Consider the following 17,768-nt stretch of genomic DNA (forward strand, 5'->3'; position numbering starts at 1 on the left):
GGCAACAAAGAACACAAACTAGTTAAACTCAAATGGGTAAATATGAAGTGAGTTTTCTGCCTCAGTCAGTAGTAAACTGGAACTTTTACCCATCAGGATATTTGTGAGGATGGGGCAACATTCCTTGAAAATGTTCCTTCATTGTATATATGCTGATGGGCAACTTTTGATTCTTAGAGGACACTTTATTCTCCAGACACCACTATAAGGGCCAGAATAATCCAACACCCTCATGGATAATTAGACTTGATGATAAGTGCTATTGCCTAGTAGTAAAATGTTCACATATATAACTAAGGTCAGCAATATGGGGTGAGGCAGGCTGAATAATCAATGTACTCCCAGAGCAATCCTTTCAGGAGACAAATTGGCCAGTGGCTCTTTGCCTGTCCAGAATACTCATGAGATAGAAAGATAATGTAACCTTATGCAAAATTGACACAGGCACTGGCCTACATCCAAAAAGCTGCTTAGGCTCACACAAGGGGCTTGTGCTATCCAAATATAGTTTATTTGCTTGACCTTTTAAATTTTAAAAAGGTAAAGGGACCCCGATTGTTAAGTTCAGTCGCGGACGACACTGTGGTTAATGCGCTCATCTCGCTTTACTGGCCAAGGGAGCTGACGTTTGTCCGCAGACAGTTTTTCCAGGTCATGTGGCCAGCATGACTAAGCCGCTTCTGGCGAAACCAGAGCAGCGCACGGAAACACCGTTTGTCTTCCCGCCAAAGCGGTACCTATTTATCTACTTGCACTTTGACGTGCTTTCGAACTGCTAGGTTGGCAGGAGCAAGGACTGAACAATGGAAGCACACTCCGTCACGAACAGCTGGCTAGGCTATGTCACAGAATTCTCCTCCTTTCTTTAAGTAGTTTGTCACACCGCATGGAAAAGTGCCGTTAGTCTTTTGTCAAACTTTCTGTTTTACTCATTTCACAGTGCCTTAAAACAAACAAACAAACATTTTTTTCCAGTTTTTAAAATGAGAATGACTTTTAAACAACAAAATACAACAATACAATGCAGATCAGTCAAGTTCATGTCAAGATTAATAAACATTTCATCTGTCTAATTATATAACAAAATAAGTGCCAAGTGTAAGATACATAAATTAAAGTAAACTTGGTGTGTGTGTGTGTGTAGGAATCCATCAAATACGGTTTACCCCAAGGGATCTCTCCAGAATGTTCTATGTGTTGTCAGTGAATTCCAGACATGTTTTCTCTGAGGTAAATATGAAATAAAACTGTGCCATTGGTTTCACAGTTCTTGACCAATGATATATTTATTTTCCATTATTCATATATACAATAATATATCTTCTTGCCTTCATGCTACAATGGTAGTCTGGCAATTTCTTAATCTGTGAAGATCAGGTTATCGGTGCCAATGCAATGCTAGCCATATGCAGCATCGCCACAAATGGAGGAGAGTTTCCATCTGGAAGCGATCTTGATTTGTGGAAGATTAGGATAAAAATAAAATACCTCCCTCTAATACTGAATCATCACAAAAGTGCACATGACACTACTAGATCTCAGAAATACAACGTTAGCACAGTTAAGCTCTCATCCTGAGGGGTGAGGATGTCACAGTAGAGAAGACAGACAGGTCTCTGGGGGATTAAAGAAGCCGAATCTAAAGCTTAAAATAATCATCACATTTTACAAGCCGGCAGATCAAAGCCAGGTTTCCACCAGGCAAGATGAACCTATATCAGGGAGCATTTGCTGCAGATAAAAGAGGCATCAAAGGAGGACTCATGCAGCTTCTCTAAGTTTCATTTCCAGCTCACTCACTAGATTTGCTCTTTCTTACAGTCCCTGTCCTATGCAGATCTACCTCCATAGAGGTGAACATCCCTAAGGATCTAGTTGGAGGGATGGACCTCTCACTCATCAATGGTTCCTGCAAAGGGGTATCCAATGGGACACATGTCAACATCATCTTCTCCCTGAAATCCTGTGGTACAACTATAGATGTACGTATGAATATTAGCTTTTTCCTGTTGGCTGGAAGGATGTATCTCCATTAGAGACTATCAACCCTATAACATTGAATCTGTGCAATTCTGGTGTATGTAAGAATATTCTCAAGAGCACACTACAAATCTACACACTGCAAATCTACATTGGTTTTACTTCAACCTTTCCAGAACAATTCCAGGAATGAGTGTTTCTTTTATATTAGATTTCAGTATGAGCCACACATTTACACCCAACAGCATACTAAATAAGCAAAAGAACAAGAAACACCTCTGTTAAAATTAGTTTTTAAGAAAATATAGTTTGTTATTCACCTGGCAACAGAGGAGACTGAAGCTGCCCTTTGTTGGCTGACAGAATAATGACACCAGCTCTCAGCTTCCTCAGCTGCTCCTGATCAATCTTATAGCTATGTAATTGAGTTTCTACTCTCTTTTCTGTATTTAAAGTACATTTAAAGCAAGGTTCTTATGTATTTTTAAAGTACATAAGAAGAGCCCTGCTGGATCACTCAGACACCCGTCAAATCCAGCATCCTGTTCTCAGCATTGTGCCTCTCACAAGCTTTTTAATGAAAATTATCACAGCTGGAGTGATTACTCTCTTTTTTTTTCTTATAGCAATTGACACACATTCAATTCTGAAATTTGGGAGAAATTTCTATTTCCCTGATATTCCATATTCCATACCTGTTTCGCTAAACATCCACAAACCACTGGAAATCTTATTTGGCCATCCCTAACATTTCAGCATGCTCACACACTTTCCCTCTTATCTTGGTTAGCATACAGACTAGAAACATGGTTTTTTCTAGCAGGTTCGTAGCTTGGGGGCACTCCTGGATCCTTTGCTGCCACTCAAGGCTCAGGTGGCCTCAGTGGCCTGGAGTGCCTTCCATCAGCTTTGGCTGGTGGCCCAGCTATGCCCCTATCTGGACAGGGATAGCCTAATTACTGTTGTCTATGCTCTGGTTAAAGAGGAGAGCGCAAAATATGGTCTGAGGCTCAACATCAAAAAAACGAAGATCATGGCCACTGGTCCCATCACCTCCTGGCAAATAGAAGGGGAAGAAATGGAGGCAGTGAGAGATTTTACTTTCTTGGGCTCCATGATCACTGCAGATGGTGACAGCAGCCACGAAATTAAAAGACGCCTGCTTCTTGGGAGAAGGGCAATGACAGGCCTAGACAGCATCTTGAGAAGTAGAGACGTCACCTTGCCAACAAAGGTCCGTATAGTTAAAGCCATGGTTTTCCCAGTAGTGATGTATGGAAGTGAGAGCTGGACCATAAAGAAGGCTGATCGCCGAAGAATTGATGCTTTTGAATTATGGTGCTGGAGAAGACTCTTGAGAGTCCCATGGACTGCAAGAAGATCAAACGCACCCATTCTTAAGGAAATCAGCCCTGAGTGCTCACTGGAAGGACAGATCGTGAAGCTGAGGCTCCAGTACTTTGGCCACCTTATGAGAAGAGAAGACTCCCTGGAGAAGACACTGATGCTGGGAAAGATGGAGGGCACAAGGAGAAGGGGGCGACAGAGGACGAGATGGTTGGACAGTGTTCTCGAAGCTACAAACATGAGTCTGTCCAAACTGCAGGAGGCAGTGAAAGACAGAGGTGCCTGGCGTGCTCTGGTCCATGGGGTCACGAAGAGTCGGACACGACTAAACGACTAAACAACATGCTCTGGTTAGGATGCGGGTGGCACTGTGGGTTAAACCACAGAGCCTAGGACTTGGCAATCAGAAGGTCAGCGGTTCGAATCCCCATGACGGGGTGAGCTCCCGTTGCTCGGTCCATGCTCCTGCCAACCTAGCAGTTCAAAAGCACGTCAAAGTGCAAATAGATAAATAGGTACCACTCTGGCGGGAAGGTAAACAGTGTTTCTGTGTGCTGCTCTGGTTCGCCAGAAGCGGCTTAGTCATGCTAGCCACATGACCCGGAAGCTGTATGCCGGCTCCCTCGGCCAATAAAGCTAGATGAGAGCTGCAACCCCAGAGTCAGCCACGACTGGACCTAATGGTCAGGGGTCCCTTTACCTTTACCTTATGCTCTGGTAAGATTACTGCAATACGTTATACATAGGACTGCCTCTGAAGACGCTTTGGAAACTTCAGCTGGTGTAGAATTCAGTGGCCAGGTGCTCACTGGAGCAAGATGGTTTGAGCATATTACCTGGTCCAACTGCAAAGTGATGGTTTTGACCTATAAACTTTAAATGGCTCAGGACCACAATACCTCAAGGACCGCCTCTTTCCATATGAACCTACCCAGACCCTGAGATCACCTTCTGAGGCCCTTCTTTGTGTTTCTCCTCCTCAAGAGGTCTGGCGGGTGGCAACATGAGAACGGGCCTTCTCTGCAGTGGCTCCCTATCTGTGGAATGCTCTCCCCAGGGAAGTTTACCTGCCGCCTTCATTATACACCTTTAGGTGCCAGGCAAAAACATTCCTTTTTAACCAGGCCTTTGGTTGATCTGATTGACATCCTATGCCCTTTTAAAATGTCGCGGGGTGGGCATTATAGGATTGTTTTTATTTTGATTATATATATTGTGGTTTTTATGTTGATCTTTTCTGTGAACCTCCCTGAAACCTCCAGGTAAAGGGAAGTATATAAATTCAATAAATAAAATAATTAGAATGCTTTTTAAAAGCAAATTTTGACAGTACTGTAGAGTTTCTTGTTCCTAGGAAGCTGTCTTCTGTCCCTCTTCCCCTGCACTCTTGCAGATTCGCTCAGTCATAATAGAATTGTTCCTCTTCACATATTTCCTCGTCTATGTCCATCTGGCTTCACAACGTTATCTTTCCTTCTCTGCCCCAGGTGGTAAATGACAAAATCATCGCTACCAATATGGTGACTGGCTTGCCCAAGCAAACGCCTGGCAGCAATGGTGACATCATTGTCCGCACAGGGAAGCTGTTGATCCCTGTGACCTGTGAATTCCCTCGCCACTACACCATGTCAGAGGGCTACGTCCCCAATGTGAAGAACTCGCCGCTTGAGATCGTGAGCCGCAACCGGGGGGTCTTCCCCTTTACCCTCGAGATATTCAAAGACAATGAGTTTGAAGAGGCCTACGGAGATGCTCGCCCCACCCTTAAACTCCGAGATTCTCTGTATTTTGGAATTGAGCCCTTGGTGCATGTGAGCGGTCTTGAGACATTAGTGGAGAGCTGTTTCGCCACCCCTACCTCCAAGACTGACGAGATCCTGAAGTACTATTTGATTCGAGATGGGTGAGTGTTGGCGCTGCTTCTTTCATTTCCCTGATGTTCAAAAACCCCTGTTCTCGTTGCTATTTTGGGTTTCTCAGAGCATGGAGGATAACAGAAAGTGCCACCCCTTTCTCAAGGCAAAATGGTTTTTTTCTGCTGCCCGTCAGAACAGTCGCCAGCTGTCATGGCTACCCAGGCAAAGCTACCCACTTCATAAAAAGGAACCAGAGGGAGCCGTTGGGTGAGCAAATGGATGTCTTACAACTGCAGTTACAGGAGCCAACTCTCCCTGTGATTGTAATGACTGGTAATTAATTTGGTGCCAAGAGTTAAAGCCATTTGCCCTTCTTTGTAGGCCATCTGGTGACCCACCATTAGAGCATATTTAACCAATTAGCAGAATTGTGATCTTCAGTGATTGGATTACTTCAGTGGAAAGCCTGCTTAAAGCCCTCAATGAGGCATGAGACTTTCCCCCCTTGCAAAATATTCCTTTATAAAATAAGTCCCTCTGGACTGGAGATGTACATACAGTAAGTACTCTGGACTTCTTTCGCATCTTACCGTCATTATTTGAAGAGGCCATTTTACACATTCCATTCCCCACCCCCAGTAGCAACAATCCCCACCATAGCAATTGCTGGGGCATAGGACTCTTCAGATATAAGTCAGCAGAAAGGATTTGACCAAGTGCTATAATATATACATAGTTCCATGCTCTCCATCTTCCCAAGAATGAGTTCCTGGGTAGACTCTTGCAGGGTCAGTTTTCTTGTGAGGAAAGCATTCTGGAGACTTGGGTGACTTGTTTCTGCACATAGAGACCAAACGGAGAGTGAAACAGAAATGCTTCCATTCTCCAATCATGAACTCTATGCTTCCCACTTCATAGAATCATAGAGTTGGAAGAGACCACAAGGGCCATCGAGTCCAATGTGCTTCTCCTGCAGATGGGGACAAGGATAAATTGCAGTGGCCTGGCATTGCCCTCAAAGGCCTTCAGGCCTATTCTTCACCATCAAGTGTGAAGTCATATGCAAGCCTAGAGAGTTTTGGGGGGTCGAGAGAGTCATTTTGCGAAAGCAAAGAGCATGTTCGCAGCAACATGTGTAGTGGCTTTTAATTGAATTGTTCCTCAAGCAGTTAGCAGTATGTCAGTATCACTACATCAAGACTTATTACTGTTTGGCCCAAGGACTTCTGTGTTTTCTATACGGGTGGCTCATTAAATCTACCAGGATTCCTTCAGGCACTCCGAAACCTCAGGCTCCAAACATCCACTCGCTGCCTGCAACTTGGAACATTGTGAATGCTTTGTATGTATTTTTAACGGCAGCAGCAAGGAGAAAAAGAGGAACAACAAGTGCATAGGAGAAGACAGGAAGCCGAGCTCTGGGGCTTCCAGAACTCCATGTTAATCATGATGAGCAGCTCCTCCTGTTAAAAGGCTCTGGTACTGTATATTTATGGCATGTGTGTCCTGCAACCCCATTGCTGCCTTTATCCTCTAGAGGGCATCTTGAGACAGCAAAATGGAGGCTGGGTGTGATGGAACAGGCATAAGGCTGGCTTCAACATACCTTTTATTCTTATTTTTGCCAGTGTCACAAAGTTGGAAATAATTCTCTGAGATTAAACGAACAATTTTGCCAGCTAATGGCCAAAACCAGGATTCAGTTTCACAGATTTAATGCATGGGAGAGAGGGGTACGATTAGACATGTTTCAGCGTTAGGAAGGAGAGTGCTTAAATCTTTGGGCACTTATACCAGCTGTTGCTTCAATCTGTCCCAAAATTTATACGGAAACAGATGAAATCTGTGCCTAGTCCCAGATTGTCTGTCAGAGAAAAAAGGTGGGGTTCATGTGGAAATAAGTTACAGTAAGAGCTATTTGCCAGTAGAACAGACTCCCACGAGAGGTGGTGGACTCTCCTTCAGTGGCCACCTGTCATGTATGATCTGGCTGAGATTCCTGCATTGCAGCTCAAGGTGACTTAGTGTCCCTTCCAACTATACAAGACTAACCAAGAGAGACCCCTTCCTGGCTAAGAGCTGAAAGTGCCTCTCGCTTCCGTTGCCATTGGAAAGAAGTGTTCAAAAGCTCTGTGAAGTGCACTCAAAAGACACACACATACACAGGTCCTGCTTGCAGGATTAAGTTCCCTCCCAAGCTACACATTTGGGAGCCTTGTGAGATATTTCTGTTGCTAGCCTGCTGCTCCACTATAGATGGCAAGCAAGTCAGGTTGGTTGGATGTTTCCTCACATAAAACACTTCGCTTTGTACATAAAAGACCAGCAAGTCAGGCAGGAGGACTAACTTCTCTTGCTGGTATCTATGTGCAGACTATCTTGTGCTTTAGACAAAGCTAACTACTTGCACCACCACCAATTTTTTTTTTACTCTGGTTTCTCCTCAGATCGTTTTTTCACCCTAATTTCTTTTTTCCAAAAACATGTCTTTGTATGGATTGCTTCAGAAATGATAAAAATTCTTCAAAATATGAAGTAAAAGTAAAATATTATCAGAAATTTATAAGAGATATCAAAAACTAATTTGTATATATATAGATTTATTGCGGCCATTGGCCCATATCGAAAACAATACATCAAAATTTATCCATAAACAATACAATTTAAACAGTTCCAAGTTAAAACACCCATATAAAACCAATTTTACTTCAGTTAAGTAAACACTATACACAATAAGCTCCCTCTATGTAAACCACAATTCAAATCCATCAGATTTTGGGGGGTATGCGTCTTAGTTCTGGCACTTATTGATGGTTCTTAAGTTTAGCTAAGCTGTCAGAGTCATACAGTGATCCATTTCTCCTCTTTTGAAATAAAACATTAATCAGGTATCTAGCGACTGCAAGGGATCTACTTGTATCTTCGTCGTTTAATAAGTATATTATTTGGGCTTCCTGAGGTCCGTCAGCAATTCTCGATAAATATGGGGCCAGAAACTTGGACCGTGAAGCCGAATGTAATGGACAACAGAAGATTATATGATAAAACTAATTTGTATAAAACTGTGCCCCTCAAAGGTCAGTACTACTGCATGCCTCTGAGGGCAGCTACCTAGTTGGCCTAATGACAGTACTGGTTCTGTCTATGTGAGGGGAGTCTTTAAAATGGAGGAACATCGAAGTATTTGGGGTGCAATCCTAAACATGTTTACTAGTGATAAGCCTCATAATGGGACTTCCTTCTGATTAAACCGCCACACGATTGCGCCGCCAATCCCCCACCTTCAGTCTGGAGTGTTCCAGAGCAGCAATAGATACTGATCATGCATTTCCTCTCTTGTCAAATGAACACACAATTGCTAGGCAGTGACTCTGAGACATTTATTTTCATGTTCTTCACCTGCTGTTTAAAGCAAAGCAAAGCAAAGCAAAAAGCATCCATACCCCCAAACTGTATAATCAAAACTGACTGTTATACTGCTGTACCCTTGGGGTTTAAAGTTGTATAAAATACAAGTTCCCCGAGGGGAGCAAGGCTAAAATCTGTCACAGCAAAAACAGCAGAAAGTCCTGAAGCACTGTGAAGACTAATAATGTTATATTGTGGCATATTTCATGACTTAGTCTCCACTTCATCACATGCAAGGCCTAAGCCACTAGGCCTATTTATTTATTTAAAGCATTTTTACCACATGCTTTGGTCAGAAAACCACTCTCAGGGCAGGTTACAAAGATCGGTAGTAAAACAGACCTGGTGTACTATTTGACAGACATGACACATAAGCAGAAGGAATGGGAAGAGAGGAGGAGAAAAGCAAGCTTGTGCATTACTTCTTAAAGTTGCAGTTCTTATAACACTAAGCTGGGATGGAAACAATTCAAGGAGACTGGCTGCAGTTGAGAGAGAGAGCATAGGTGGCTGGTCTCCCAGCAGCGATGATGTAGTAGTTTTGATTTTCTTCTTTCCCTCTGCTCTGCAGTCTGATATACAGGTACTTTCATTACAAACAATTAATGAAATTTCCTTTCAGGATTGTTCTTTTAAACGGTACACTTTTGTAATCAATTAAGAACCAACCATGCCTTCAAGGGCACCCTTATTGATGAACACTTCGGTAGCATCTGGTGTTTACCTTGTCTTCTAAGATATGTGGGTATTTGTCTTTTCTAGATGCATCTCATAAATTTTATAAATTCCCTCTAGAGATCCATCTTTGTACCCGCTGCCTTTGGAGCAATTTTAAAACTGCTAACCCTAAACTCATTTTTTAAATTGAAAATTTGCCAGGCACGTAGCCTGTGGTCTGTGAATAACTGCTTGATACCGACTTCATAATTCTTTATTAGATTGCATGTAAACAACCCTCAAATATGTAGGCTATTTCCACGCACAAAAAACCTGCAAAGGAACTTTATTTCTGCTTTGCTGGATTTAAGCAGAATTTGCTGTTTTCAGATATAACATCTATTTTTGGGCACTGATAGGGCCAACATCCTAGGGAGTCTGAAAAATAAACACTTGCGATAAAGAATTTATACACCATGTTCAGGCTGCATCTGGAGAACTGAGGGAGAAATTCAGTGTCGCCCAATGTTAAGCCTTCCATCAAGGCATTTCAGCTTGCCAGATGGAACAACCCCCACATCCTTTTCAGTGGGGTGAGGTGTGGGCTGCCAACCCACCTAGAGCCAATTTCATAGGGGGGACCCTGATGTACAAACAGAAATCCCTGCAGATGTCTTCTGCCATTGGCAACTGTTCGGTGAATTCCACCCGAATTACAGTGCTCACTTCTGGAAACCATATATTGTAAATAATAATAACAACAACAACAACCCATTGACAAAATGGAGCTTTTTCAGGGAGTGGTTACTGGGATGGTGAGGGGTTTTGGGAATTGAGTCCGAGGAAAACCAGTTGGAAGAACTGGGAATGCTTAGCCTGGAGAAGAGGAGATGAAAGAGCGTCATGATAATAGACTTCAGTTACACTCTTATTTTAGGGTAATCTTCCTATTGGCAAGAGTCAATCAGTCATTTTTAGAAGAGAACACACTGGAGACTTCGGTTTTATTCACAAATTCACTGAACAGGTATCATGGAGGTGCGGAAGCCAGGTTTTTCTAGTCCTAAAGCAACATTGGTAGTCCTCCACAATCCAAATGACGTCCCTGTAAACTGCTGCCACTCAGTCTTCCTCACACAACTCATTCATACACTTGCCTATTCAGGCAAAGCTTGTAGTTGTGATCTACATTCCAGGTGCCCAGTTGCTTGCTGTCTCTCCCATATATCTCTAAACACCCCACCCATCTGACTGCTTTGCCCCAGCCACTCTTCAAATGCCACATCATGTCCCAGAGGTGTTAGTTTGTTGTAATACGGGATAAGCTTTGAATAACAGAGGAACATAAATCACAACAGTACATTAATTTTCTCTACATATACGGTATGTTAACCTTTAGACAGTGAGTGCCTGGGATATGTATCTGCAACAACAAGGTTTGGAGCATGCTTCATATGTCAACTAAAACATTTCCTCCTTTTTGGTGATAATGTAGGGAGCTGCATTATGACTAAAAATGTAATTAAATCCTGCCCAATGAGCCCTTTCTTTCCCACCCCTGGATAAGCAGTTAATTAGCTATTTATGCCATAAGTCCAAGTATTAAATATCATTATACCCAGGGGAAGAGCATAATAGTTCAAGTCTGTTTCTTTCCTCTTCCTATCTACAGCGTTTAGAACATTCAAAGTCCACATTCCTGAGATTAGGTTGCTGGAAAGAAAAATGCCATGTTGTCTTATATTGCAAAACCAGATGGCTTCTTTCTTCTTTTTTTTCTTTTTTTAAGGACAGGTTACTGAAAAATAACATCTATCAATTATTATTTTTTTAAAAATCCCCTTCCAGAAAAGGGAAGGGTAATAATAAAACTGCTCCGGTAATAATAAAACACCAGATACAATACATCACATAATTTTGGATTGCCCTCTTCTCAATTAATTCATAGCTGGGGCATTTTCCGTACTATTATATCATACTTTTGAAGGGAATGACATTTACAGTGCATACTTCATCTACTTCCTCTGAATTAATTCCACTAGTTTCAATTCTGGATTAACAGGGTTGAGAATAAGATGCCGTGTCATGTTCAGATGAAAACCTACTAAGATAACTGTATGACTCATCCATTTTTTGGTATCACAGGCCCCCAAACCTCAGAGGTATAATCATCCCCAAGAATATCTGGTTGGAGAGAGACAAATAGTTCTTGTGGGAGCCAAATACAGCTTGAAATAGGCATTGCCTTGCAAAGTATGCATCTGACTGACTCATTGGCAGCTCTGGTCAACTAGATTTGGCAGGCCTGTGTGGAAGAAGTGTAGAGCAAGGACTTGAAGGCAAAATGTGGTCCTCCAGACCTCTTTATCTGGCTCGTGCGACTCTCTCCCCCTTCCTGGCTAGAATTTGCCTTGAACTCTGATAATGTTTCTTGCTTAACTGGACGTTACCTGGATGGAGGCCATAGAGAGGTGTGTGGGTTTGAATATAGAAAGTAGCCTTCTATTCAAAGGTAACATTCGCATCCATTGCTCTGTTCCCTGTTGCCTCTGGCCCCACTCTCCATTGGCATGTGCCCCCTGGGAAGTTGTCGAGACGGAAATCATGGAATCATGGTGTGCAGCCTGGGAGTCATCTTGGACTCACAGCTGTCCATGGAGGTGCAGGTTAATTCTGTGTCTAGGGCGGCTGTCTACCAGCTCCACCTGGTACGCAGGCTGAGACCCTATCTGCCCGCAGACTGTCTCGCCAGAATAGTGCAAGCTCTAGATATCTCCCGCTTGGGCTACTGCAATGCGCTCTATGTGGGGCTACCTTTGAAGGTGACCCGGAAACTGCAATTAATCCAGAATGTGGCAGCTAGACTGGTGACTGGGAGTGGCCGCTGGAACTACATAACACCAGTATTGAAAGACTTACATTGGCTCCCAGTACGTTTCCGAGCACAATTCAAAGTGTTGATGCTGACCTTTAAAGCCCTAAATGGCCTCGGTCCTGTATACCTGAAGGAGCGTCTCCACCCCATCATTCAGCCCAGCCACTGAGATCCAGCACCGAGGGCCTTCTAGCGGTTCCCTCATTGGGAGAAGTGAGGTTACAGGGAACCAGACAGAGGGCCTTCTCGGTAGTGGCGCCCACCCTGTTGAATACCCTCCCTTCAGATGTGAAGGAAATAAGCAGCTATCCTATCTTTAAAAGACATCTGAAGGCAGCCCTGTCCAGGGAAGTTTTTAATATTTAATGCTGTACTGTTTTTAACATTTGATTGGGAGCCGCCCAGAGTGGCTGGGGAGACTCAGCCAGATGGGTGGGGTAAATTATCATCATCATCATCATCATCATCATCATCATCACAGAAATGTAGAAATGTACATCTAGTCCAAGAATCATTTCAAACCCATGACCCTGAGATTAACAGTCTCGTGCTCTATCTACTGAGCTATCCCAGGTTCAAATGCAGCCCTTGGGCTGAAAAATGATCCTCAGCTTTTATAGAATCATAGAATCATAGATTCATAGAGTTGGAAGAGACCACATGGGCCATCGAGTCCAACCCCCTGCCAAGCAGGAAACACCATCAGAGCACTCCTGACATATGGTTGTCAAGCCTCTGCTTAAAGACCTCCAAAGGAGGAGACTCCACCACACTCCTTGGCAGCAAATTCCACTGTCGAACAGCTCTTACTGTCAGGAAGTTCTTCCTAATGTTTAGGTGGAATCTTCTTTCTTGTAGTTTGGAACCATTGCTCTGTGTCCGCTTCTCTGGAGCAGCAGAAAACAACCTTTCTCCCTCCTCTATGTGACATCCTTTTATATATTTGAACATAGCTATCATATCACACCTTAACCTCCTCTTCTCCAGGCTAAACATGCCCAGCTCCCTTAGCAGTTCCTCATAAGGCATCGTTCCCAGGCCTTTGGCCATTTTGGGTGCCCTCCTCTGGACACGTTCCAGTTTGTCAGTGTCCTTGAACTGTGGTGCCCAGAACTGGACACAGTACTCCAGGTGAGGTCTGACCAGAGCAGAATACAGTGGCACTATTACTTCCCTTGATCTAGATGCTATACTCCTATTGATGCAGCCCAGAATTGCATTGGCTTTTTTAGCTGCCGCGTCACACTGTTGGCTCATGTCAAGTTTGTGGTCAACCAAGACTCCTAGATCCTTTTCACATGTACTGCTCTCAAGCCAGGTGTCACCCATCTTGTATTTGTGCCTCTCATTTTTTTTGCCCAAGTGCAATACTTTACATTTCTCCCTGTTAAAATTCATCTTGTTTGTTTTGGCCCAGTTCTCTAATCTGTCAAGGTCGTTTTGAAGTGTAATCCTGTCCTCTGGGGTGTTAGCCACCCCTCCCAGTTTGGTGTCATCTGCAAATTTGATCAGGATGCCCTTGAGTCCATCATCCAAGTCATTGATAAAGATGTTGAATAAGACCGGGCCCAAGACAGAACCCTGTCTTTATGTAGACCTTCAAGATTTGTGCATATCCTTCTTTCAAGCCACCTTTAACTATGGTTTGTTTCCTGCCTTAGTACCTACAATCCAAGCTGCAAAGCTGTTACAAGACCCAATGAATCAACAGGATAAAATAAAAGGCTGCTGTGAAAAGTTACTTTATTTTTGTGATAATTTGGTGTTTTTGAGAATAATCAGAAAGGGAAGGAAGAGATGATGATGTTTCCAGAGCGCCTTTAGTTCTGAAACTATATTCTTTGAACTAAATGCTCATGTCTGCTTGAGCCAGCTCTTTATTGTCTGTGTATCTCTGGTCAAAAAGGTGAACTGAGGATAATCTTGATTGCAATACATTGGCCAATTACTTGGCTTTCGGGGGGGGGGAGAGAGAGAGGGAGAGAGCATGCTCAGAGATTCACTGTGCATTCTGACAATTTTTCTGGCTGCTTCCCCCCTCCCCCAATTTCTGGCAGTGCTATTGATTCTCACTTCTGTTTTTCCATCCACTCTTCATTTTTGGATGTTATGCCACTAACACATCTATTAAGCAAGGAGAGTCAGCTTCTCTACCCTGCTGCCTCTGTTCTTGGAGGAACGTGTTGCGATTCCCCCACCCATGTCTGTGAAAACCATTAACATTTTTCTCTTTCTTCAGCTGTGTTTCTGATGACTCTGTGAAGCAATACACATCTAAAGATCATCTGGCCAAGCACTTCCAAGTACCAGTGTTCAAATTTGTGGGTAAGGACAACAAGGTGAGTGAAAATGCGTAGCAGCTGCTCCTTTAGCAGTTTGATAGCAAAACATCTGACACATGCATGGACAATAGATGCAGGAGCTGCCCTTGAAGGATGCAAATCAGAGATGTATTGCCTTCTTCCAGTTCTTCATAAGGGATTTCATAAGGATAACAGTTTGCTAGAGATGCTTTTCCTAATGCTGGTTCCCTGTCTTCTGCTTTTATTTCATACTTTCATACTGACAGTGTAGGAATGACAAAGAGGGTGATTGAGAATATATATATGTATACAATGCACACACACATATAATGCAATAGGATGATGCAATATTGTCGCGGGCAGCACTGGCCTCTGTCCCTCTTTCCTTTACTCCCTCCTCTGATGCCCTCTCACGTTTCTGCCTCCCAAAGGCTTCCACAGCTATTTGTTGCAGCAGCCCTGGTTACAAGCTCCTCAGGCGATTGGTGCCTCTGGGGCTGACAGGAGTGCTTCCCAAGCCCCTGTGGGGCAGTGTGAGGAGGCACCTCTTTTTGGAGGTGGAGCTCAGAGACCAGGGGTGGCAGCTGTGGCTGCCCAGAGGACTCCCAAGGAGAGGGGAGAGGAGGCTGAGGAAACACTCCACAAGGGGTGGTATTTGGAAAAGGGTGAGAGGCTCTGCCAACTCTGCAGGCAAGGGGTGACATAACTGGGTTCCTGAGCCCCATGGGTTGCTGCAGAAAGAATGTACTGTATTTTTCGCCCCATAGGACACACCGCCCCATAGGACGCACCTAGTTTTTTGGAGGGAAAACAAAGGGGAAAAAATATTTTCCCCCCAGGCACGGGGCTGGCACGGGGGAAGCCTGAGCTTCCCCCGACCCCAGCCCCCAGAACAGCCTGCTACCCGCAAGCCTAGGGAGCCGCGCCGGTCTCCCCAGGCTTGCGGAGAGCTGCGCGAAGCCCAGGAGCGCTCTTCAGCACACCCCAGGCTTTGGAACGCAGGCAGCTCTGCGCAACCTTTGGGAGCCAGGCGTGAAGAGTCAGGCTCCCGAAGGTTGCGCAGAGCTGTGCACCGCCCGGGAGTGCAGGCAGCTCTGCGCAACCCTCATTTTTGAAGGGGAAAAAGTGCGTCCTGTAGGGCGAAAAATACGGTACTTGGTCAAGGGAGCCATGGACTCAAAAAGATTGAAAACCACTGGTGTAGATATTCCCTCTACTTGGAAAAGAGACAGAACTTTGTTGAGTGCAGCAGAAGCTGAAACTATGTTATCTGTTTAGCTTGTTGACACCACTTTCAACTCCTGTTCAGAAATTGAATACTGTTGCAACCTAAAATTACTTACAACCTGTCTGGTTTTAAAATCACCACCCTGATCAAAACTTTGTGACCTATCTGTTATGATTTTCTTTATTTCTTATTTAAGCTTATTTTCAATGCAAATAATATGCAAAACATGTACACATAAGTCTGCCGATTTGGGGTGGAGGTGTCTGCTGGATCAATACCTGACCTGCTTTGTTTTATGGCATAAAATCCCAGTGCAGCCTTTTCAGTCGATTTCTTCTTCTCAGGAGCAGATGACACTGAAGATAGAAGGAATACTAAGCCCCAGGCAGAATCATTTGTAAGCCTCATAGCCTAAAAAGCTCCAAGCCTAGCAGGTTGCTTCTCTGAACTTCTGTTTCAGACATGCCACTGCAGAAGCCTATAGGTTGCATGTGGTTGAGAGGCAAAAAAGGGTGTTTTCTGAGTTTCTGGCTTCTGTACAAATACTGCTACCCCCCACCAACCTGAATTGCTTCATTTACCTAGCAAATCCCTGGATTCTGCAGATGTGTGTGACAGATTCCCCCAGGCCATTTGGGATCCTTCATATTTGTTTATCTCCTTTTGTATTCAGGAAGTGTTCCTCCACTGCCGTGTCCTTGTGTGTGGAGTGATGGATGAGAGGTCTCGCTGTGCCCAGGGCTGCCGCAGACGGATGCGCAGATGGGCAGAGTCAGAGGAAGAGGAAGCCAGTCACATGGCTAATCGCATCCTCACAGGCGGTCCCATTAGAATTGATGTGGAGTAGATCTATCTCAGCCTTCACTAACCTAGATCCCACCAGACTATGACCCCCTTTTTGGGCCTACAGCTTCCATGCTGGTTGGGGCTGATGGAAGTTGTAGTCCAAAGCATCTGGAGGGCACCAGGTTGGCAAAGGCTGTCTTATCTTGTGAACATGCTGTCTCACTGATGCTTTCTCCTATGTACCTTCGATAGTGAGCAGTCATCTGTGTTTGGCAAGAAAATAAAGGCAACAAACAAAACAAAACAAAACAAAACCATGTGATTTCCTCTTTCCCCAGTGAAAGCCTATGATCTTTGCTAAGGTGAGATTAGATGCAATCTCATCCAAATGCTGTTTGATGTCTGATAATGGATGGTTGAAGCAAATTTAAATGGGCCATTCGAATCACAGGGATGACAATGGTACCAATTTTTCTTAGAAATCATTAGTTCAAAGAGCATGTAAAATGTCCAGATCCATAACATTTTCATGAATAGGAATTTGGGTTTTTTACAAGGCTACACTGACATAGAGGAGGGAGACGCTGTCTGCAACATACCAACTAGCACACTTGATCATTTTTAGGTGTTGAAATCAACACAAACTAAGGGGTGCTGAGAGTGCAGAGTGGTTCAAAATCTAGGAGTTTTGAACCACTTTATAGTATTTAAATGGTGAGATCCTATATCATCATGACCTAGAAAAATCTTTCCTAAAGCCAGATGAACCAGTGGCATAGTAATTTGCAGTCTGGAAAGGTGTTGAAGCTCTTCACAGCGACAGATTCATGAACACCAATCCAAATGTCAGTGTGATAGATCTCACCCAGTAAAAGATGGCTGCATGACCACTGAAGTTCATAGGATTAATTCAAGTTACTGGATTCAGTGAAAAGAAATGCACTGCAACTCTATTACTGTTTGCTCAGAAGTAAGTACCACCTTGTCCAATAGTGCTTACTCCAAAGTAAGTGTGAATAGGGTTACCAACTTAGTCTCTATTTCCTATTCAATAAATTTTGTGGACTTCAGTGATACTGTTGGGGAACATCTTTCTCTATAGCCCACAAAGTACTTATGCTAGAATCAGAGCCAGTCCTACCATTCGGCAGAAGGGGGCAGCTGCCTCATGCAGCAGATGCTGGGGAATGGGCCTTCAGGTGAGATGCTGCCTTCAGGTGTAGTAAAATTAAACTTCCAGTCAATATATAGAATGGGGGTGAAGGCTCCCTTTTGTCCTTCAACACAAGTAGGAAAATGCCTTTGGCAAGCCCTGGCCAGGAAAGTCC

At 43.8% G+C, this 17,768-nt stretch overlaps 1 protein-coding gene across 1 annotated transcript in view; it reads left to right on the forward strand.

The window, feature by feature from the left end:
* Nucleotides 1–17,037, forward strand: part of OIT3 (oncoprotein induced transcript 3) — a 34,199-nt gene extending 17,162 nt beyond the window's left edge. Inside the window, exons 6-9 of the mRNA XM_053388571.1 lie at nt 1,822–1,982; nt 4,815–5,230; nt 14,363–14,462; nt 16,328–17,037. Of these exons, the coding sequence (XP_053244546.1) occupies nt 1,822–1,982; nt 4,815–5,230; nt 14,363–14,462; nt 16,328–16,501 (851 nt within the window). The 3' untranslated portion in view covers nt 16,502–17,037. The remainder of the gene's footprint in view (nt 1–1,821; nt 1,983–4,814; nt 5,231–14,362; nt 14,463–16,327) is intronic.
* Nucleotides 17,038–17,768: the final 731 nt, after the last annotated feature.

The sequence above is a fragment of the Podarcis raffonei genome, chromosome 5 (genome assembly GCF_027172205.1).
Source record: "Podarcis raffonei isolate rPodRaf1 chromosome 5, rPodRaf1.pri, whole genome shotgun sequence".
NCBI classification, from domain to species: Eukaryota; Metazoa; Chordata; class Lepidosauria; order Squamata; family Lacertidae; genus Podarcis; species Podarcis raffonei.